Genomic DNA, 19,044 nt, shown 5'->3' with positions numbered 1-19,044 from the left:
TTTATATCATTCTGTATGTAAATGTTTTGAAAAATAATAATTATCTGAAATACCACTACCGTTAAGTAAAGCAGAGGTTCAACCAACAATAAAGGATTATGATGCATACGAAACTTGCAGGAATACTGGGACTTCAATGACACAGCACAACCTATTTATAGTATAGTTCTAATGTAGTATAATTAGAAAACATTGAATGGGTTGTGGAAATCTATGCCATTAGTCTGAGAGAGTATGTATTTATCATGCAGGACAAACACAAATTATGGCACAGTTATAGAAAATAGGGAAGGTAGCAGACAACTTTAGAAACATATATCAGAGTGAGGAGAGGAGACAGAGCTTAAGGAAGGAATTTCATAAAGACAGCTTCACAATTAAGACATGAGAAAAATGTTAAACCTGCAGGTGGCAGTAATCCACCATTGTGGAAGAAAACTGCCGTCAAACACCAAAGAAGAAGAAGAGACCAGGAAGTGTCTGTTCATCGCTCCCATGTGTTGCATACATTAATGGTTGCTGTTCAGTCGTTCATTCATTGTTTGAACGAAATCTGAAGCAATATTTAGCTAAAGCAAGCCAACTTGTTAGTTACCTTTCCTAACTCAACCAAAGACGAACCCGGTCCTCAGTCAAACTGTAACAGCTAGCTAGCTAACGTTAAAATCGTGCTAAATTGGTTTGGAAAACTATAGCTGTAGTCATTGAAAAAAAGTGCGTAGCCTGAATGAAAAGTGCAGTGGATACTAGCATGATCAAGGAGAACTGTTGGAACATACCTCCCAATGCTCCAGCGTGCATGGAGAAGCATCTGAGCTGCGCGCAGTACAGAGCAGGTGAGAGGCAAGCTAGTTGAAATGTACACAGGTAAACACGTGGGGCCGCTACGTAGTTATTATTATTATTGAGTATATGTGCGTATGTACTGATATGAAGGCTTCCCTCCCCTCGTGAGTAGGTGTATAAACAATATACATTTCATTGTTTTAAAAAGCTGCATATGCACTCTAGGTCAGCGAGATTCTTTAAGTGGTTGCAAGTGGCTCGTTATTGAGAAACCCATTGCAATGTACAGCTTGAATATGAACTACTTGGTGGATTGGAGGCTAGCCATTTTTGAACATAGTGACTCCTGACAAGTCACTTTATTTTTCTGTGGCCTAGAATTATGTTTTTTTTTTTTTTTTTTAATGTCTTTCCTTATTGGCTCTCTTCACAGATGGCACTCTCCTTCTCGGTGCCTCCAGCCTCTCTGGCAGAAACTGGCAGGGATCTGTTTGGATCTACAGCGACCCTGAGCAGGCCCCCAATGAGGGACTCTGCAAAGCTGGTGTGCAAACTGAGGCTGGAGTCACAGATGTCAAATGGGTATCAGAAAAGGGTATTCTTGTTGCATCAGACTCAGGTAAGAAAAACATTTGCAGCAGTTACGAATCAAGCAATCGTCTTTACGTGCTTAACTAGAGTTTATTGAATTGGTTCCTTCGCAGGTGCCTTGGAGCTCTGGGAACTAGCAGAGGATGAACGCCTGCTGGTGAATCGCTTCACCAAACATGAGCATGACCACATTGTCACAACAGTGAGCCCAATCAGTGGAGGAAGTGGTGCTGTCACTGGAAGCATGGACTGTCGGTGAGACATCATTTTTTCTAAGTACACGCACACATCCAGAACAGAAACATGTTGACTGATGATCTGTAAAACTTCGGCATTAGGATTCTTTTCACTTTTTTTCTCTCACCTTTCTTATCACAATAAGGTCTGCCTGTAACAATTATTTTTGTATTATTATTCTGTATAGTATTTTCTAGACTAATCGTTTATGTCTTTTTTTGAAATGTCTTATTTTATCCTAAACCCTATTCAGTTAAATATGATATGAAACGGATAAAAGAGAAGGCATCTCGATATTGAAAAGCATTTTCTGACATTTTTGCAGTAACATTTAAATAAACATTTAACACATTATCAAAAATAATTGGCGCTTGTTCTGTCCATCGTCTAATCGCTGCAGCTCTAATAACAATGCATCTCTTCCCCTGTTGTTCACTGCAGAATTAAAGTCTGGGATCTCACTCAGGATATGGCCCTTACTACCTACCATGGTAAAGGAACATCTCAAAACTGCTCTCAGAATATCCATATACTTGAAATGTTATTTTAAAATAAAATAATATTCAGTTAAAGTTTTTAAGAACTGTTAACGGTTTGCTTTTCTCTGAAATACAAGAAGTTTCATTGTATAACAAGATGGACATGTAGTTGTGTCCATGTGACCAGTAATAAAAAAAATGACAGCCCTAATTTAAAAAAGGAAATGTTCATTCATAAAGATGGTAAAAGCCATACCTGTCCCCACTTTTTTCTTCCTCCAGGGCACACGCAGCCAGTCAGTTGTGTTGCCTGCAGTCCGACAGATGAGTCTATCTTCGTCTCCTGTGGTCAGGTATGATACTGATCTTCAGTTGGCACATATTGTTGTGAACACAACACCTAACAAACATTGACTGCCTGAACTACATTTTGAGCATGATGTTTCATCTTTTGTTATGATACTATTAATGCTGTGAATTAAAGTCCTGCATTAATTAAGTGCAGAGGGATAATTTCATGTCTAAACTTGTCTTCAGTTAAACTCAACCTGTTGTTATCGGCTTTCCCTTAGGATGGCCGTGTGCTGATGTGGGACAGGAGGAAGCCAGACAAACCAGCATCAAGAATAGGTGAGCAACACGTCCCAGTTTGAAAAACAGCTCCTGATAATTTTTGACAGGTTATTGACGAAACAGGATTTTTTGTTGGTGCTACAGTGGAAAGTAGTATCGCTGACAGACAAATGTCTAACAATCTAGATCAGGGATGGGCGAATGGCGGCCCGGGGGCTGAGCTAACAAGCCTTCGTCTGGTGTCTATTGATCCCTAAGTCTAATGCCATATTGTCATTGCTCGATTCGACTCACTTTTGGTACCATTCAAACTTACTTCAAATGTGCAGTGCTTGGCATAGTTTCCTAGGCTGCTATTTCTTAAAATCTGCGGTTTGTACTTCATAGTTCACCCACTCACACTATGGGCACTCTGTCTGAGCATATCTCTGTCAAGATCAGGGAATGTGTGAAAGTGACTTTTTTGCTGTACTATTTAATCAAACATTTAGCTATCCAACTACCTTTTTATATATTCTCAGTCTAAAAGCTACTATATCTCATCCTAATTATGTCTTACATTATCATTCTCACTGATAAGCAAGAGGCGCAAGGTTTTTTGTTATCAAACCTATCAATGGGAGAGTTTTTAATTAATTTACAGTTATATTATATCACATTGGATATACGCTCAGCATGCTTGGAACCTTGACCAAGGTGGTACCAAAAAAAGTACTAGGTACTTTCTATAACTTTCCCTTAACGGAAAACCGAAAAGAACAAGTCGTGCCGAGTAGAGTTGTACCGTACGCAGTTGAAATGCATTATAATAGTCTGTCCAGCTTAATTAATGGAAGTACATCTTAAGCAATATTTGGTATAATGCATATTCCATTGTCGATTTTGTGTTTGTCTCAGATGTAGAGTCAATCTGCTCCCCTACCACTGTCGTCTGGCACCCCCACCACAGGAGCACCATTGCATTTGGTAAGTTCCAGCAGCAGGTTACTGATTGAAGGAGACATTTATTTGGCAGCCTCTGTGGTTCTGATCCTTTTTATTGTGCCTCAGGTGATGCGCTGGGTAGAGTGACCATGAAGGACTTCCTGGGAACAGAGCCGGCCCAGTTGGTGAGCGTTCACAGCCGCGGAGTGAATGGGCTGGCCTTCTCTACACACAGGTAACTCTGATTTCGAACAAAGTTTTATTAGCTCTTATGTTGCTCCTCTACAAAGTTTTAACTCATTTTTCCCCTCCCAGTACGCCCCTGCTAGCCTCCATAAGTGATGATTGTTCCCTTGCTGTAATGAACTCCGACCTGGAAGAAATGTGAGTCCTTTAACTTCATACTAAAGAATTAAGTCAATCAAAAAAATGCAATCAATTAAAAATACATAATCATGGGGCTTTGCAAAATGTTCTAACCCAGTTTAGATGTCTACATAACAATAATTGTATTTGCCTGTGTGAATTAGTATGAGTGTTAAATTATGTAATTAGGAATTTAAGTGCAAAATCAACAAGTTTTAGTGGAATTATAGAGAAAAAACATTCCAGCGGATACTATGAGAAATGCAGGGGAATTGTTTGGTCATGCTTGGTAATCATTGGTCATTTTAATGGGATGTAAAAGCAAAAACCACAATCTTTAAATGACACTCTCTCAAAGTAATTTATACCAGATCACATGAAAAATGTTAATGTAGTATTTGCTTGTTATTATTGATTAAGACGATGTTATTTCTATCTCAAGATTGTGATATTGAATTACTGCCCAGTTTTAAGTAATCATTTCTTCTTCCTCTTTAGACTTAGAGATCGGCGGCACCAGGACTTTGTCAAAGGTGTCTGCTGGCTCCACGATGGCTCCAACACCCTAACAACCGTAGGCTGGGATCACCTCGTGCTTCACCACACGGTGGATCCGGCCGCTAAAGCCCTAAACCCTTCCTCTTAAACCCAATGCTCACATACCTTGGAAAGAGCATGTATCAAGATGAGCACTTACCCCCCTATTGTTTTTAAGGGGGCTTCAATGCGTGTCTAAAAAGTCAGGCAATATTGATTAAAGTTTGTAATTGTCATTTAGTACTCCAGATATTTGCTGAATATTTGGACTATTGCTCTGCTGATCCCGACCTGGTAGAGCAATAGTTTCTCTATAATTGCTGTCTCTATCCACTTCCTTCATACTGTATAGCATTTCCATGTGTAATTACACTTAAGGCAACCATTTGAATTTGCATAATTTTACATTAAAGGTAACGTCCTGATGTAAAAGCAAGAGCATTTGACACTTCTTTCTATTTCCTTGAATCTACTACATGTTGACATCAGCAAGACTTTAGGAAGGAACAGTTGTGGGGATGAAGACTTAAACAATGTGTCTGAGGATTATACCATATTATAAAACGGACAAGCGAAATCAAGCAATCTGATTGGTTCTTAGCCGTGATATACTGAGCGTATACCACGGGTAGAATTGTAAGTTACTTTTCACAACAAGTCAGTATCCCTCCGCGTCTGAGAAAAACTGTATACAGTTGGGCTGAAAAGCAAACTGCCTGCCTCCGCTTCGCGTCGGGCCGAACCACACCCCTTAACTGTGATATAATGGCCATATACCACGGCCTGTCGTGAGCTATTGCTTAATTATAACTAATAGTTAACCATTAACTGCATACTGAAAGAAACATGAAGTGTTTGATTTGTAATGATCAAAAAGATACTAATATGCTATAAAATAAGCCCTCGTATATAAGAATACTTTTTTTGTTTTATTTATGTCATTGGGTCACATGACACAAGTTATTGAGAATAAGACATCTTTAATATAATTTTAATGGAAAAGGCACTAAAATCCCAAATGAACAGGTGTGTCCCGGTCATGGCTATAGTGTTTCATTTGGTTTATATTAGTATTTGCATGCAGACCCTCGTCACACACTGCTGGGTCAAATGAGGGTTGTGTGGGCGGTTAGCTCAGAAGTTAACAAGATTACATGTTTTCAAAGTGAGTGGCAGGTCATTGGTTCTCATTGCTAATCTGTGGTCTGACATAGGCCGGTCTGAGATGCTATTATTATATTCACATGACACCAGCTCCATGTGTTGTGGCGAAAGTGAAGAACACTTGACCAAAATCTGACCACCTTTTATATTAAATATTTGTCATTGCCTTTACAAAGTTAAGTTTGAGCCAACATATAAATATGAAGATGGAATTCATTTAACAAATGGCTTAATACTGACAATTGCAATGCTTAAGAATATTGAAAGAACTTTACTAGCTTAAGACGGAGAATGAAAAAAGAAATTTAACATATTTTAGGTTAAAAATGTTATGTTTGAATCCTTAATGTCCAATTACTATATTATCCACTGCTCTGTCTACCAGTTTTTTTCATATGCAAACTCAAAAGCAGTCATCTTTGTCTTTTCTCGAATAAGACGTCCAAACAAACGCTTAAAAACGGCACAAAAAAACTCCCACCAGACATGCAATTAATGCTTGAATTTATTTTCCAGTTAGTTTTTGGACAACATTTGGAATAGATGAACGTCTCTGTTTTAAGACTTTACAACCTCTATTTTAAATACTTTGATTATACAACCTTAACATGTACATACAATTGCATCTTACATATTTTAAGTTCTGTTATATTATATAAACTGATATATTTACAGCATGAGTGTAGATGCATAAACACCCATTTTACAGTCAAATAACTCGTAAAGAGGGAAAAACATTTCCTGGATCAATAAATATGAGAAACAATCCAACTGAAACACACTTGTCTGAATTAGCTGTTTGCTTCACCCCAGAGGACCTAGCATATTGTACATGTAACAGTGAAAGAACATTTCTGTTATTGGACATGTGACTACAGCATGAACCACGATAATTGTACTGTACATTATTTTTGTATTATACAATCAAGATTACGGATACATCTGTCCGACTTTATTCAGATGTTTTATTTTCACTCAGCTTTGGATAACTTTGAATATTGTCTTGTGAATTTAACCATTCTGGCATTGGCACTAATTCAAACTTATGTGTATGGAATATATACATCTCCACTGATTAAACAGCAGCAGCCAAAATAAATTGTCCACCAGACTGATACTTTAAAAAAATAAAATACAAAAACAGAAAACAATATTTGACATTGAAAGTGCGTTCTCCAAACTGAGAAATACATTTAGAGAACATTCAGAACTGAGAAGACCGTTGTTATAAAACATTCTTAACGTATTTGCTAACCACATTTGTTCAAAGTGCTCCCTCCCCCCCCACATTGTACTTCTGATGCAAGGTCACATTATCCAATCACACACAGTTGTGCTTAACACAAGAACCCCTTTCCCATTAACACATTAAGGCTCCCCTTTACTGACGAGGGTTATGGGCTGTTTGGTTCCAGGCCGAACTGTAAAGGTCATACCATACTGATGTTTTGACTGCGTTCCGTTGCTGAAAAGAAAAACAAATTCATGATTATGAGTTGATACTGTACACAAACACTGGTCTTATTGTCTCGAGAAAAAAACTGCCATATTTTACCTGGTGGGAACTTTCATTGAGGAAGACTCCTGATATTTTCTGACCAATTTATCCTCCAGCTCCTGCATGTTTAGGGTTGGTACTTTGTTGACCACAGGGTAATTCTTGCTCTGTGGTCGGGCTCTGGGGACAACAGGGACCTTATAGTCCTCCTCGGGCAAGGGGGCACCCCAGTCATCAGAACTGGGCTCTGCCTCCTTCACTGTGGCCATTTTGTGGTCCATTTCCAACATCTTTTTTTGTAAGATGCTCTGGAGTGTGGTCTGGCTGGGTGAAAGATTAGATGGTAGCTGAGAAGGGATGGCTTTTGGTTTGGTCTGGGGTTGCAGCTTTGGCTTTGCATCAATGTCAGGAACTGGGAGTTTTGGAGCTGGTGGGGGTTTGGCCTTTGGAGGAGGAGGTGGAACTTGAGATGGAGGTAGAGGGATCTTTTTTGGTGGTGGTGGTGGTGGTGGTGTTGTTGGTGGTTTTGGTTTTGGTGTTGGTGTTGGTGTTGGTGTTGGTGTTGGTGTTGGTGTTGGTGCTGGTGCTGGTGCCTTTTTCATGGGAGGGTCAGGTGGAGGCATGGAAGGAGGGGGTTCCATAAAATCGTCAAAATCGTCAAAGTCATCAAACTCTGGCGGTGGAGTGAGTAGTGGCATACTTAACTCCTCAGGCTGTGTGGATTGAGACTTTAAAGGGGTTTGCACTGCATGTTGTTTCTGCTCAACCAGGTTGGTCCTATTTGCGGATGCAGCCATCCTATTGAGCACTGAACTTCTGGATAGCGTTTGATCTATGACCAGAGCAGGGCTGCTGGGTTTCTCTGGACCCTGAATAGTTTGCATATGTACCACAGGATTGACGGACTTTGAACTCTCCTGCAATCTTTCTGGAGATGTTGGAGAATAAGTTGAGCTGGACCTTGGGCTGACGATAAAGGAATTGGGACTTGAGTCACTCGGTTGAATGATTGCACTAGGCTCCTGATGTGACTTGCTGCTGTTTTCCCGTGACAGAGTGTGACTCGATCTGTGTTTATCTCTGTCTTTAGCCGCCTTCAAAAGAGCCAGTGGCGAGGCTACACGTCCATTTCGTGCCCCGTTAGATTCATTACTCTTCAGGTTGCGATCTATTAACGGACTGTATTTGAATTTGCGACTTTGACTTGGAGATTCTTCAAGTCTGTCGTTGACTGTCTCTGAATTCACCTGAGAAACCTTTGGTCTCTGAAGCTGTGGTGATGTCTGAGGTGGAGGCTGGAGAGATTTGCCAATGTCTGGCTTTGTTAGAACTATCGATGTTTTAGCCTCCTTTTTTGGCTCAGGCAGGCGTGATGAAGGGGTTTGGGTTATGTGTAAGGACTCTTTCAGTTCCTGTACTTCTTTGAGAACTGGTTTGGACGGTGTAGCCACTTTAGGGGATTTTCCATCCACCGCAACAAGCACTTGAGAAGAGTTAACAGATGCAGAATCTTCCAGGAGTAACATCTGCTTTGGTCTTGGGTCATGTTCCTGATACCCGCTGAGAATTGAGGGCTGAGGAACATTGTAAAGCTTTGCTGTGTTTCTGGGATTGAAACTGGACACTGCTGCTCTCTGCACAGGGGGAGGTGGGGCAGGGCTCTGTGGTGGGGAGTCAAAGTTGAACATAGAGGACAGTCTGACGGGTTTTTCGGGTGGTTTCTTAAGAGACCTATGTGTCCTTTCAGAAGGAGGCTGAGGTGGGGCAAAAGCTGGGCACTCAGGTAGGTTGCCTGGCGAGGGGCTAGAAATGGGTACAGATGATAAAGAGCCAGTAGAGCAAGTAGATGGAGGCTTTGGCGGAGCCATTGGTGGCGGTTTAATGAAGGTAAAGTCTTCTTCATCCACGAAGGGTGCCAGTGAGGACGGTTTTGCCAAATGTAGAGTGTTCAGGTCACCCATGAAGTCTCGTGGAGGAGGGACAAAAGTCTGTGGAGGGGGTGGAGGCGCCATTGAGGGAGGGGGAGGAGGAACAAATACTTCCCCCTCCACAAGGTCGGGCACAGATATAACAGATCCATTGGAAAGGTGATGTCCACCAACTGTGTACAAATAAAGAATAGAGAATAACTGAGAAAGTGTACACTAAGAGAACACTTAAAACATTGTTACAAGAATATACATTCTGTAAGAGTAATTAGAATAATTAAGAAACATGGATGCAATGATGTGCTTACATTTTATATAAAAGTTTTATACAACGGTTTATCAAAAACAAGTTTCAAAAAGTAGATCAGGAAGAATCAACGTTTAATGATGAAAATAACTAAGTTGTGTATTTATCACACATAGATTTAGAATGCTTAGATAATATTAAATGAATTACTTCCCCCTCCTTCTACGACAAACACTCCCATTTTGTAAACAATCTTGCCATCTGGTAAGGCAGTTGAGACACATTCAGGAGGGTTATTGAGCAACAGCCTGGACAAACATTTACCTGCCCTGCTTCTTTTTTTTTTTAACACTTTACGGCGACTTTCTGATTGCTGCAATCCATCAACTTAGTTTGAGTAAAGGCACTGCAAGTGATCTGAGTCCTTCAGAGAGTAAATAATGAAATTCTTCAACATGTTAAACTTAATGTACATATTTGAAGTAGGTAGACACTCACTTGAGCCGTTGGTCTTTGGACCATTGATCGGTGGGAGGAGGGGGACTTTGGGTGTCGGGACGGCAAACCCTTGAAAACTGTCAGATGTGGACTGTGAGGGGGGAAAAACATTAAACTGTTGATATTTCAACAAGTTCAACACAGAAAACAAGAATGGATTAATAACAGCAACAAAATAAAGAGGCACTTAGAAACATTGTTTTTGTTTTTTTACTGGGAGTATTCGCTCCTTGAGTGAACAAACCAGTTCTCAGCAATTGAGAACAGCCCTCAATGTCCCTTCGAAACAGATTTGCATGTCCCATTTGCCATTAATAGAACAAGGCTCTCAGATATTGGTATTATGAGGAACCTTATATTTTCATTAATGCTTTTTTAATTATTATTTTACCACATGTATGAATCTGATGTCTGTTTTAAAATAATATATATTTCAACAGTTTTAATTGTTCAGCACTCTTCCACATACTTTAGTTATGAGGAGCACTAAGTGATTCATAGGATACACCTATTATTCATTATATTGTCCTACTGTTAATATTGTCCAGGCTGCGAAAATAGCAGGCTGTCGATTAGAGGCCTCTGTTTCTGCCTACATCGTGCATGAGTCAGTGAGAGCAAGATTTGCTTTTTGCCATGACCCGAATGGCAACTAAACTAAACACACACAGTGTTGACACAATAAAGGTCCATGTGAGTTAACTGGGTATACTGTATGCCCTTCGAAGGGGCAAACCAAAATCATTTCAGAGACAAGAAAAACATCTGCTGTACCTTTTGTTTTAATTGGGCTGCAGGCTCTGAGTAATTTGCTATTACAATTGAGCAACAAGCTTACACCAATTTCAATTAAAAAAACATACTTATTCCTTAGGCTGGTAATGAATAAGGTTCTTATAGTTGCGGTTAAACTGCTTTTCAGCCCTTTTAATGTGTGCGTTCGATACTAGAATAACTTTTGCCTGATATCACACCCTGAATCTTTCTCTTGGCTAATACTCGCAGGGCATTTATGTGGTTTCTTGGAAAGGTATGAACACTGCGCCACAGGTTGAGGGCGTGTCTCTGAAGATGGCGTATGATCCAGTTTGATTTTGTCTCTTTGTTCCCTAAGCTGTGACTCACTTTCATTTGTCGCAGCAGTCTCAGCTGTCCTGCCCATGTGCTGGGTGTGCCATGCCAAACACATGCCTCAGACACCGTCACAGAACACTCCCAAACACTGAGGTGTGTGAACCATAGCAGAGATGAGCGCTTTATTTATATATGCACCATGACGATATAATGGGAGGCATGACAGTCATTCAGGCTGATACAAGTTAAGGTGAATCTTCCCGAACCACTTTCAAATCAAACTAACTCAGCATATTGGGATATCTACACTTATACACAGAGGTGAAACACTTGGATCATTACTTAAGTAAAGGTATCAATGCCACAAAGAGAACATAATACAATTCCTGCAATAAAAAATGTACTTACATTTATAAAACTATTATCAACAAAGGATTATACAAAACTAAAGGGCTCATTATGCTGCAGAATGGCCCTTGTGAGTGAACAATATTTAACTCTTAAATGCATTAGAGTAGAAGTATAAAGTAGAATCAAAATACATTACTCCGTAAAGTAAAAACTGTACTTAAGTACAATACTTATTTATTGTACTTTGTTACTTTCCACAACTTGTGATACTTTATTATTAATATACTAAAACCAAATGTGGCCGTTTATATTTAATGTATCAACCACAATATTTTTGCAGTAATTTCAAATGTCCATTTTGAAAACTACCCTGAATGCAAGTAAAGCTTAAGGGACTGTTTTTATTATTATAAATTAGCTTTTGTCTTACAGTATGCTTTGTAATGCACCTGGATGGTAATAGCATTTCAATTAAGAAAAACATTTTGGACTAAAATGGCATTGCGAGTTACATCACTGTTCACAGCCATACATAGAATACTTTATAAGAAAAGTGTCAGTTGTCAGTTTTATCCGACTCACCAAACACCAATGCTATTCTGACAAAATAGTAAATGATTGATTAACAATGACTTGGTAGCGTCCTGGCCTGTGCTTGTTAAAGAGCTGACCCAGATTCCAATCCAGTTAAACAATAAACATTCAATCAGCTCATTTGAATATTTCCAGCTCTGCAGATACAGAGTACAATATTCAGTAATAATTTAATTGCAGGTAAACGACGGACGGGGGAGAGTCTGCTCAGATGCATATCATTTGATATTTTCATTCAGGAAACTGAAAATTGTGAATATGTACAATACATGCATGAAGCTTTACTGAGATACTCACAGCATGATGCTTGACGGTGGGTCTGGCCCGCACACTGGCAGTCCCCGACTCGGGGATCGCTGATGACTCCAGCACCAGCTCCACATTGTCTGAGTAAATAAAAAACAAAACAGATTACTATGTTGTGGCAGGTCCTTAGTGAGCAAAGTGGGTTTCAGTTGATGATTTAAGCCATTCAATTGCTCAATACTATGTGAATATGTTGGCAATGTGGTTGGTCTAAGACACAGACCAACAGAGCCAAATACTTTACAATGAATTGGTCATTGTGCAGGTGATGAGATACTCTATGCACCAAAGTGGACTATTAGTAGTTACAGTGTGATCATATGTGCTGTAAAGGTAGTGTTGTTGAAAAATATATAGTTACCGGCAGCTGAACAAATGATTGTAATCTTAGTTTATATTTCACTAGTGTGTAAAATGTAAAGGTTAGCATTTATTTGAATAAATTGAGCTTAAATGACACTACTTTAACTTTTTTTAAATAACTGGTTGGCTAAATATGAATGTGTATATTGCTTTTGAAGTTCTTTAAATATGTATTGTTTGTACTGCAAACAGCAGAGCTTAATGGTCCTGCATGTGTAAGTCAAAGTGGATATGAGATATTTATATCATTCTTCAATGTTTTGTGGAAATGCTCAGAAAATGGTCTGTTGGTCTTTTTCTTAACATTTGTGTTTGAGATCTTACTTAGAGGCCCAAAGGTGAAAGGTTGACTTGAAAGGGCACCGAGACAAAGGCAATCACTAAACTCATCCCCATCCAGCTTAAGATGTGATGTGAAGCAATAAGAAACCATTCTGCTAAACTAACTGATAATACTAGAGGTCTCCACGCTTGGTTTGAGAAAATAAATTTACAAGTCGTGCATTCCTTCACTGCTCATTCCACGTCAGTCATCTTCTCTGTCCAATAAGTGAATGTTGAAAGAAACTTGGCACTCAAAGGCACTTAGTCTGCTGTTCAGAGCTACACATTATAAACAAAGACAGCAAAGTGTTTTACTTTACTTAATAGGATTGACCTTTTACTCATGTTCCCCCTGTGATGTGTATGCATTTTAAAACATACAGTATGATGCTGTCACTTCAAAAGCAATCAACTCAGAATGAAAAACTACAGGAAGAATTGCTTTTAATGTCCAACCAGTTTAACCAAATGTGAAGTTTCCCTATTGTGCACCTGCCTTATTTAAATTAACAAATATTCCCTCTCATATTACGGCTTTGCATATTAATCCCTCCTGTTTCCTGTTTCCTGCTTGACCTGATGCCACAGAAGCCATAGGCGTACATATGTAAACATGGTCTTAATTTTAGACATTTGATTTGCTATAGTTTGGCAAAGTAAGAACTAAGCCCAAGGTCCACTTACTATCTTTTTCTAGATCTTTTATCTCATGGTCTCCTTCAGCAAATACAGAGTGCTGTGTTGTTATTGCATATAAATATGCTGTTGTGTTTTTAGTTTGACTATTCTCTTAAATAAATAATGTATTTTTTAATCAATGTAGTATAGTAAATAGCATAACAACAGATATTTTTATTTCATTTGAATTGTCATAACATTGTTTTCACAATATTTCACTGACAGTAATTGTATGTGATGATCCCAATCACCTCATCATCATCAATCATCTAAAATGATAGCTGACTAAACTCCACCGAGGCAGGTCAGAACAACAGTAAAAATGTGTTAAACACGAGCAGTTAGACGAAATGTTTTAGACATAAATCACATTTCAGAGTGTTGGGTCTGGGAGATATTACCAATGTTTCCACTTGGCTGGAGTTTATAGCTATGCCTACACAATCCCTTGTTTCCTCAAAGCATTGTTAGGGCGACACTAAAGCACACTAAGTCAACACAATGTGTAGAGGACAGAGGACAGGTCAGTGTGGAGCCAGACTTGGACCTTATCATTGAGAACAGGGTTTTTATTATCTTGATTTCACCTGCTGCTGCTGCCTGTTCATCACGTCATTGCAAAATACCAAAATACTGTTGTGATTTCCTTTGGGACCAACAGCTGTACATATGGGAGCTTCGTGGTTATAACACTTCTGTCCATGACAACATCTGGTACAAAGGTCGTGTTGCTCTTCAGTAAAAGTTTAAAGTGAGGACTAACCAATTGACATAGCCAATGGGCTCTGTTCACATTGTACTCACCCATGTCCTTCATTTTGGTATTGGTGTCGAAAAGAGACTGGTTCTTCCGACCCAGAAAATTCAGACCCTTCCTCATGATGATTGATAAGTTAAAACGCAGCTACGACTGGTCGGCTCTATACTTATTGACGCATTTTGAATGAAATGGTAAATCCGAGGTAAAGCGCAGGTGAGTTACTTTCCCGACAGGTGCACCCTCGCGCGCCTGCTAAATCTGACTCCACTGATTTGTTGCAAACCTTTCGGGACATACAGAGAAAATGGAGCTAACCCCGCCCACCCCCTTTCACCGTGCCTCCCTGTTTTATACACTCCCAACAGGTGAGGCCTCGCTCTCCTTTTCACACACATTCCAGCACAAATCTCACCTGCGCACTGAATGAGTCGCTCGTGCACTCCTCTGCGCTTCAAAGCAGGGCTGGTTGTTACTGTACACTTATCATTTTCTAGAAACATTAGGAGTATTCAGTATGACACCCAGTGTTGGACAATGACAAAGATCTGACTACTTTGAATTCTCTTTATAAACTAACTCTCATTTTATATAGCTCATCAGTGCTTAGGCCTTCTTCCAAAAGTAAGTAAGATGTTGATGGGAAATAACATCTCTTATGGTATAAATGTGTAATAAAAAATACTTCTGAATAACTTTATTGTACTTTGTTACTTTCAAAAGCCAGAATTATATTGGTAACAGAGTACAATAAAAGAGAAAAAAAAGTGTTTGCTGCTTTACATTGGACATAATACAGATATTATTTCCCTAAAAAAAGGTTATGATAATAGGTACAGGGTACTAGATCTCACTGAACACATTTCCTCCATATTTATTATAAAATATTGGTTTCTGTATATTTAATGTGTTTTTTCATTTATCTCAACCACAAATCACACAAGGGTACAGGGTCCATTTTCCACACCTGCAAGATTATGTTTTCTTTTAATAACACATTTCTAACAAATAGCCATTTATTCATACTCATTGGCAAAAATAAGCAGCTTAACCCTTTAACAGCCAGCGCCACAATTTGGTAGAGCACATTTTGTGTCTTGATATCTTGTTGAAAAAACAATTAAAAAGTGTAACTCCATCTGATTCAGCCATCTCTACCATTTGGTTGACATGTTATGCACAAAACAACCTCTAGATGTCATTGTGGTTCAAACAGAAAGCCCTTCAGCTAGCTTCAACTGAGAAAGTTGGCATGCTAAAAATCACTCCTGAAGAAATCACTATTTTTGGTCAACTTTTGTAAGGTAACCATATCCTTTTTGACATATTTTAGTGTCAGAGCATTGACTGAACATAATTAGATAACTTGATGCACAAAAAAAGTTTTAACAAGGGTGTAATTATTTTTTGGAAAATATGCTCAACCAATCGGTCGAATTGGCCTTCTATGGTAAACCAGCAATATGACTTTTTCAGAGTTTCAGAGATGTTTTCCAATAAAATATGGTAAATAAATAGCTAGATTCATGGTAATATTACTAAATCGAGTACTTCCTTATGAGTCTCAGAGTGAAAGAGTGATAATAATTTATATAGCACCTTTCATGCATGGCATACAGCCCAATGTTGCACACAGATGAGCAAGTTAGGCCAACACAGGATATAGACATTTGCTGTTAGGCCAGTGGTTTCCTGTTAGGCCAATTCAGCATATACAGTAAGATGAGCAAGTCTTTTTTTTATTATGAAAAACACTTAAAGGTGGGGTAGGTAAGTTTGAGAAACCGGCTCGAGATACACTTTTTGTTATATTCCATGGAATGCTCTTAACATCCCGATAGCAATGAATATCTTAAGTGCTTTGACAAAAAATCCATAAAAAAATGTCATCTGTGGAAGCCGTAGTACTGTAAAAAGCACGACCAATCATTTTAGCCGCCCGGCTAAAATAACTGGATGGCCTACCTGCCTGTCAGCCTTCCATCTGTGCACAAACTTATCTCGTGCCCTCATTGGCCATGTGCGCGTTCGTGTGTGTTGGAGGAGGGGCTCTGTAAGGAAGTGGCAGATTTTTTCCGGTTGTGTATTTCAAATTCTAGCGCACTCGAGCTGGTTTCTCCAAAATTACCTACCCCACCTTTAACATTACTTTTTTCCATTTCTTTTTTTTTTACAATTATAATTTATTATCTTTTATGAATATATCTGGTTGTATATATTGCTCATTTTCCATAAAAGAAAAAAATGTATTTCAGTTTGTGTTTTATTTCAGTTTGATGCATACAAATACTGTACTATATGATGATTGTTGAAAATGCACTTTTACCATAAAAGGCCAGCTCGACCAGTTGGTAGAGGCTCATAAAAACCAAACTGTGTGGTCAGTCAAAAAAATGTGTTTGTGGTTATTTGTGTCCCATTTCATTAAAAAATGCAAGCAAATAATTTTTCCATAGCTTTTTTCTTGGTCTGGTAGTTAAAGGGTTAATAATCTTTATAAAAACACATGTCATGCTTAGGTAATACTTGAACTCGTGCCGCCATTATTTACATGGGGATGGTTAACCATGTGACCTACATAAACAGGATAACGTGAAGATGATGTTAAAAGCTAAAGAGGATCATGACTCCTCTAAAGCTCAGAGTGAGCTGACCCCTGAAAGCACACCTACAACCTCTTACCCACTGCCCTCTGAGCTGAACCACAATCCTTGTTTCTTCATGAGCTTGGTTCAGATTAAATCAACATTCACACTGGCGGACAGTCACTATTTACTCAAGTACTGTATAACCACATAAAACTTCACTAATCATTGATTTGTTATGTAATATAATATTGGTGAACAGTTTTAACATTATATTTAATTGTCTACTTAAAGTCTACACTTATGTGCAATATTTAAGAATAAAATATGATGATCTAGTCAAATCAGAATCACATTACTTTGGCCTAAATATCATAATATCTATATGCTTTTTAAAGTTTTTTTGTACCATAATAACAGTACAATACAGTAAACGCTTAACTTGGTTCAAAGCTCCAGAAAAAGATACTACGAGGAACTTGAGTTACTTAATGCTGATACTATTTTTATCTGAACACTTCTTCCACCGCTGGTTAATATATAATCCAGGATTGTTATTGATGTAGTAATATTTCAATAAGGAAAACTGATCAATTTCCTTGATCAGATTGATAGAGACGACAAACATTTACACTTGAAATGTCTCTATTAAAAATGAATCATATAATATATTAATAATGCCTATTAATTATAATTTAATAATTAGTGATTTGTGAAGTAGATTCAAGTAAGTTGGTCTTCAAGTTGGCCAGGTGTTTTTATTCCAATCATGAATTTTTTAATAATGATGCACTTCATAGTGCCAGTCAATCGTTTTGTATTTCTTGTCTTGGCTACAGTGTTTGTGTCACGTCTGCCTGTCGCACCTAAACCTCAGTTGTCCTGGAGACGATCAGACCGGTCCATCCAGTTTCTCTGTGCTCCTAGGGATTCATCATGCCGACTGATGCCCGCTGAAATGTCAAGAATGTGCTGGCAAAGGCCTTTCACGGTTCACACCTGCTTCACAGTGCTGAACACGCGGTAAAGCTCGGCTCTACCAGGAAATGCAGGCAGAAGCAGTTCTGCGTATCATCAGCTCTTTTCTAAAGTTCAATTAATGACTTCAGTTATTTATTGCTATTATTATTTTAATTTCATTGAATCTAATATAGCCACTTTTCACAGTTGATATGTTATCATGTGTATTGAGAACTGGCAGTGTCTTGGTAGCAATCAGTGCTAACACCTGGACCATTACAGCATTTCTACAGATCCACTTCCATTTTCCTCCCCTTTGTTCCCCTGTACGTTCTAGCCTCAAATGAAACAGGCCCTGACTTGTGCATTAGGAAAATACAAGACAAGTAGAGAAACAGCTGTAATTTGTAAACAGACACTAAAATAAAAGGAAATGGAGATTGAAAGATCTTACATATGTTGCATTCCATTGTGATGAGAACTATGATGTTAATGGAAATGAACTGAAGATAACATCAGAACCAGATGTATTGTGCGTACAGTAAGAACATTGAGTTTCAACATCACAGATCTGTGAAGCCAGATCTCATTTTTGTCAACAGGTTTTCTTCAGTTGAGTTCACAGGTCTTGCTTTATCTACTGAATGCTTCTGTGATACATTTGTCAATTAGTAACTGATAATATATTTTATTACATTGTTTTTATCTAAATTAATATCTTACTATCAAACTACTTTAGCTCTGCATGTGTATTACCTTTGTATATAATGCAACACTGTATTATCTGTCCAGGGAAAACAAATACACTGTTTGTGGCTCACTCACTTCTGTCTATTAAAAAAACGAACAAAATAAAACATCGGAAGAAGCCAACAAAGGTAAATACGACCGTTTACGCAGATACATACTAGTAAGTATGATTTGCTATATATTTTTTGTAAACTGAATTCATATGTATATAATCATTACTAATGTAATGTTTCTGAAGACCATAAAATCTAATTCTTCCAGGTTTGATGACGCCTCAGTCCAGTCCAACAACAGCAGCCCCCGCTGTGGATCTGACGTCAGGTGGAGGGGCTTTAAGAGGGTCTAAAGCAACACAGTGACTCCAGTAAAGCTAGGGCAGTCTTAAACAGGTTTAAATATCCTAATCTGGGAATTGAAAAGAAAAATAGTTTAAAGGTCAAAGATGGGATCAGGTAAGAGTAAAACAGGGGAAAA

The 19,044-nt window shown here is 38.5% G+C and overlaps 2 protein-coding genes across 3 annotated transcripts; one reads left to right on the top strand and one right to left on the bottom strand.

The window, feature by feature from the left end:
- The first annotated feature begins 452 nt into the window (after window positions 1–452).
- wdr77 (WD repeat domain 77) lies at window positions 453–4,939 on the top strand. Its single transcript, XM_034139506.1, has 10 exons — window positions 453–836; window positions 1,220–1,405; window positions 1,491–1,632; window positions 2,056–2,105; window positions 2,376–2,446; window positions 2,666–2,723; window positions 3,564–3,632; window positions 3,717–3,825; window positions 3,906–3,974; window positions 4,455–4,939. The coding sequence occupies exons 1-10, from the start codon at window positions 728–730 to the stop codon at window positions 4,600–4,602; spliced, it is 1,011 nt and encodes a 336-aa protein (XP_033995397.1). The 5' UTR covers window positions 453–727; the 3' UTR covers window positions 4,603–4,939.
- A 1,205-nt stretch (window positions 4,940–6,144) lies between these two features.
- LOC117489607 (uncharacterized protein C6orf132 homolog) lies at window positions 6,145–14,588 on the bottom strand. 2 transcript variants are annotated; one of them, XM_034139063.1, is made up of 5 exons: window positions 14,323–14,588; window positions 12,145–12,233; window positions 9,829–9,943; window positions 7,213–9,256; window positions 6,145–7,122 (listed from the first exon to the last, which is right to left on the bottom strand). In XM_034139063.1, the coding sequence occupies exons 1-5, from the start codon at window positions 14,396–14,398 to the stop codon at window positions 7,026–7,028; spliced, it is 2,421 nt and encodes an 806-aa protein (XP_033994954.1). In that variant the 5' UTR covers window positions 14,399–14,588; the 3' UTR covers window positions 6,145–7,025. The 2 variants fall into 2 exon arrangements, with proteins under 2 accessions (XP_033994954.1, XP_033994955.1); XM_034139064.1 differs by having other exon boundaries at window positions 9,829–9,919.
- Window positions 14,589–19,044: the final 4,456 nt, after the last annotated feature.

This window comes from Trematomus bernacchii, unplaced genomic scaffold, assembly GCF_902827165.1.
Source record: "Trematomus bernacchii unplaced genomic scaffold, fTreBer1.1, whole genome shotgun sequence".
Lineage (NCBI taxonomy): Eukaryota > Metazoa > Chordata > Actinopteri > Perciformes > Nototheniidae > Trematomus > Trematomus bernacchii.
This window is presented reverse-complemented; position numbering and strand designations above follow the sequence as displayed.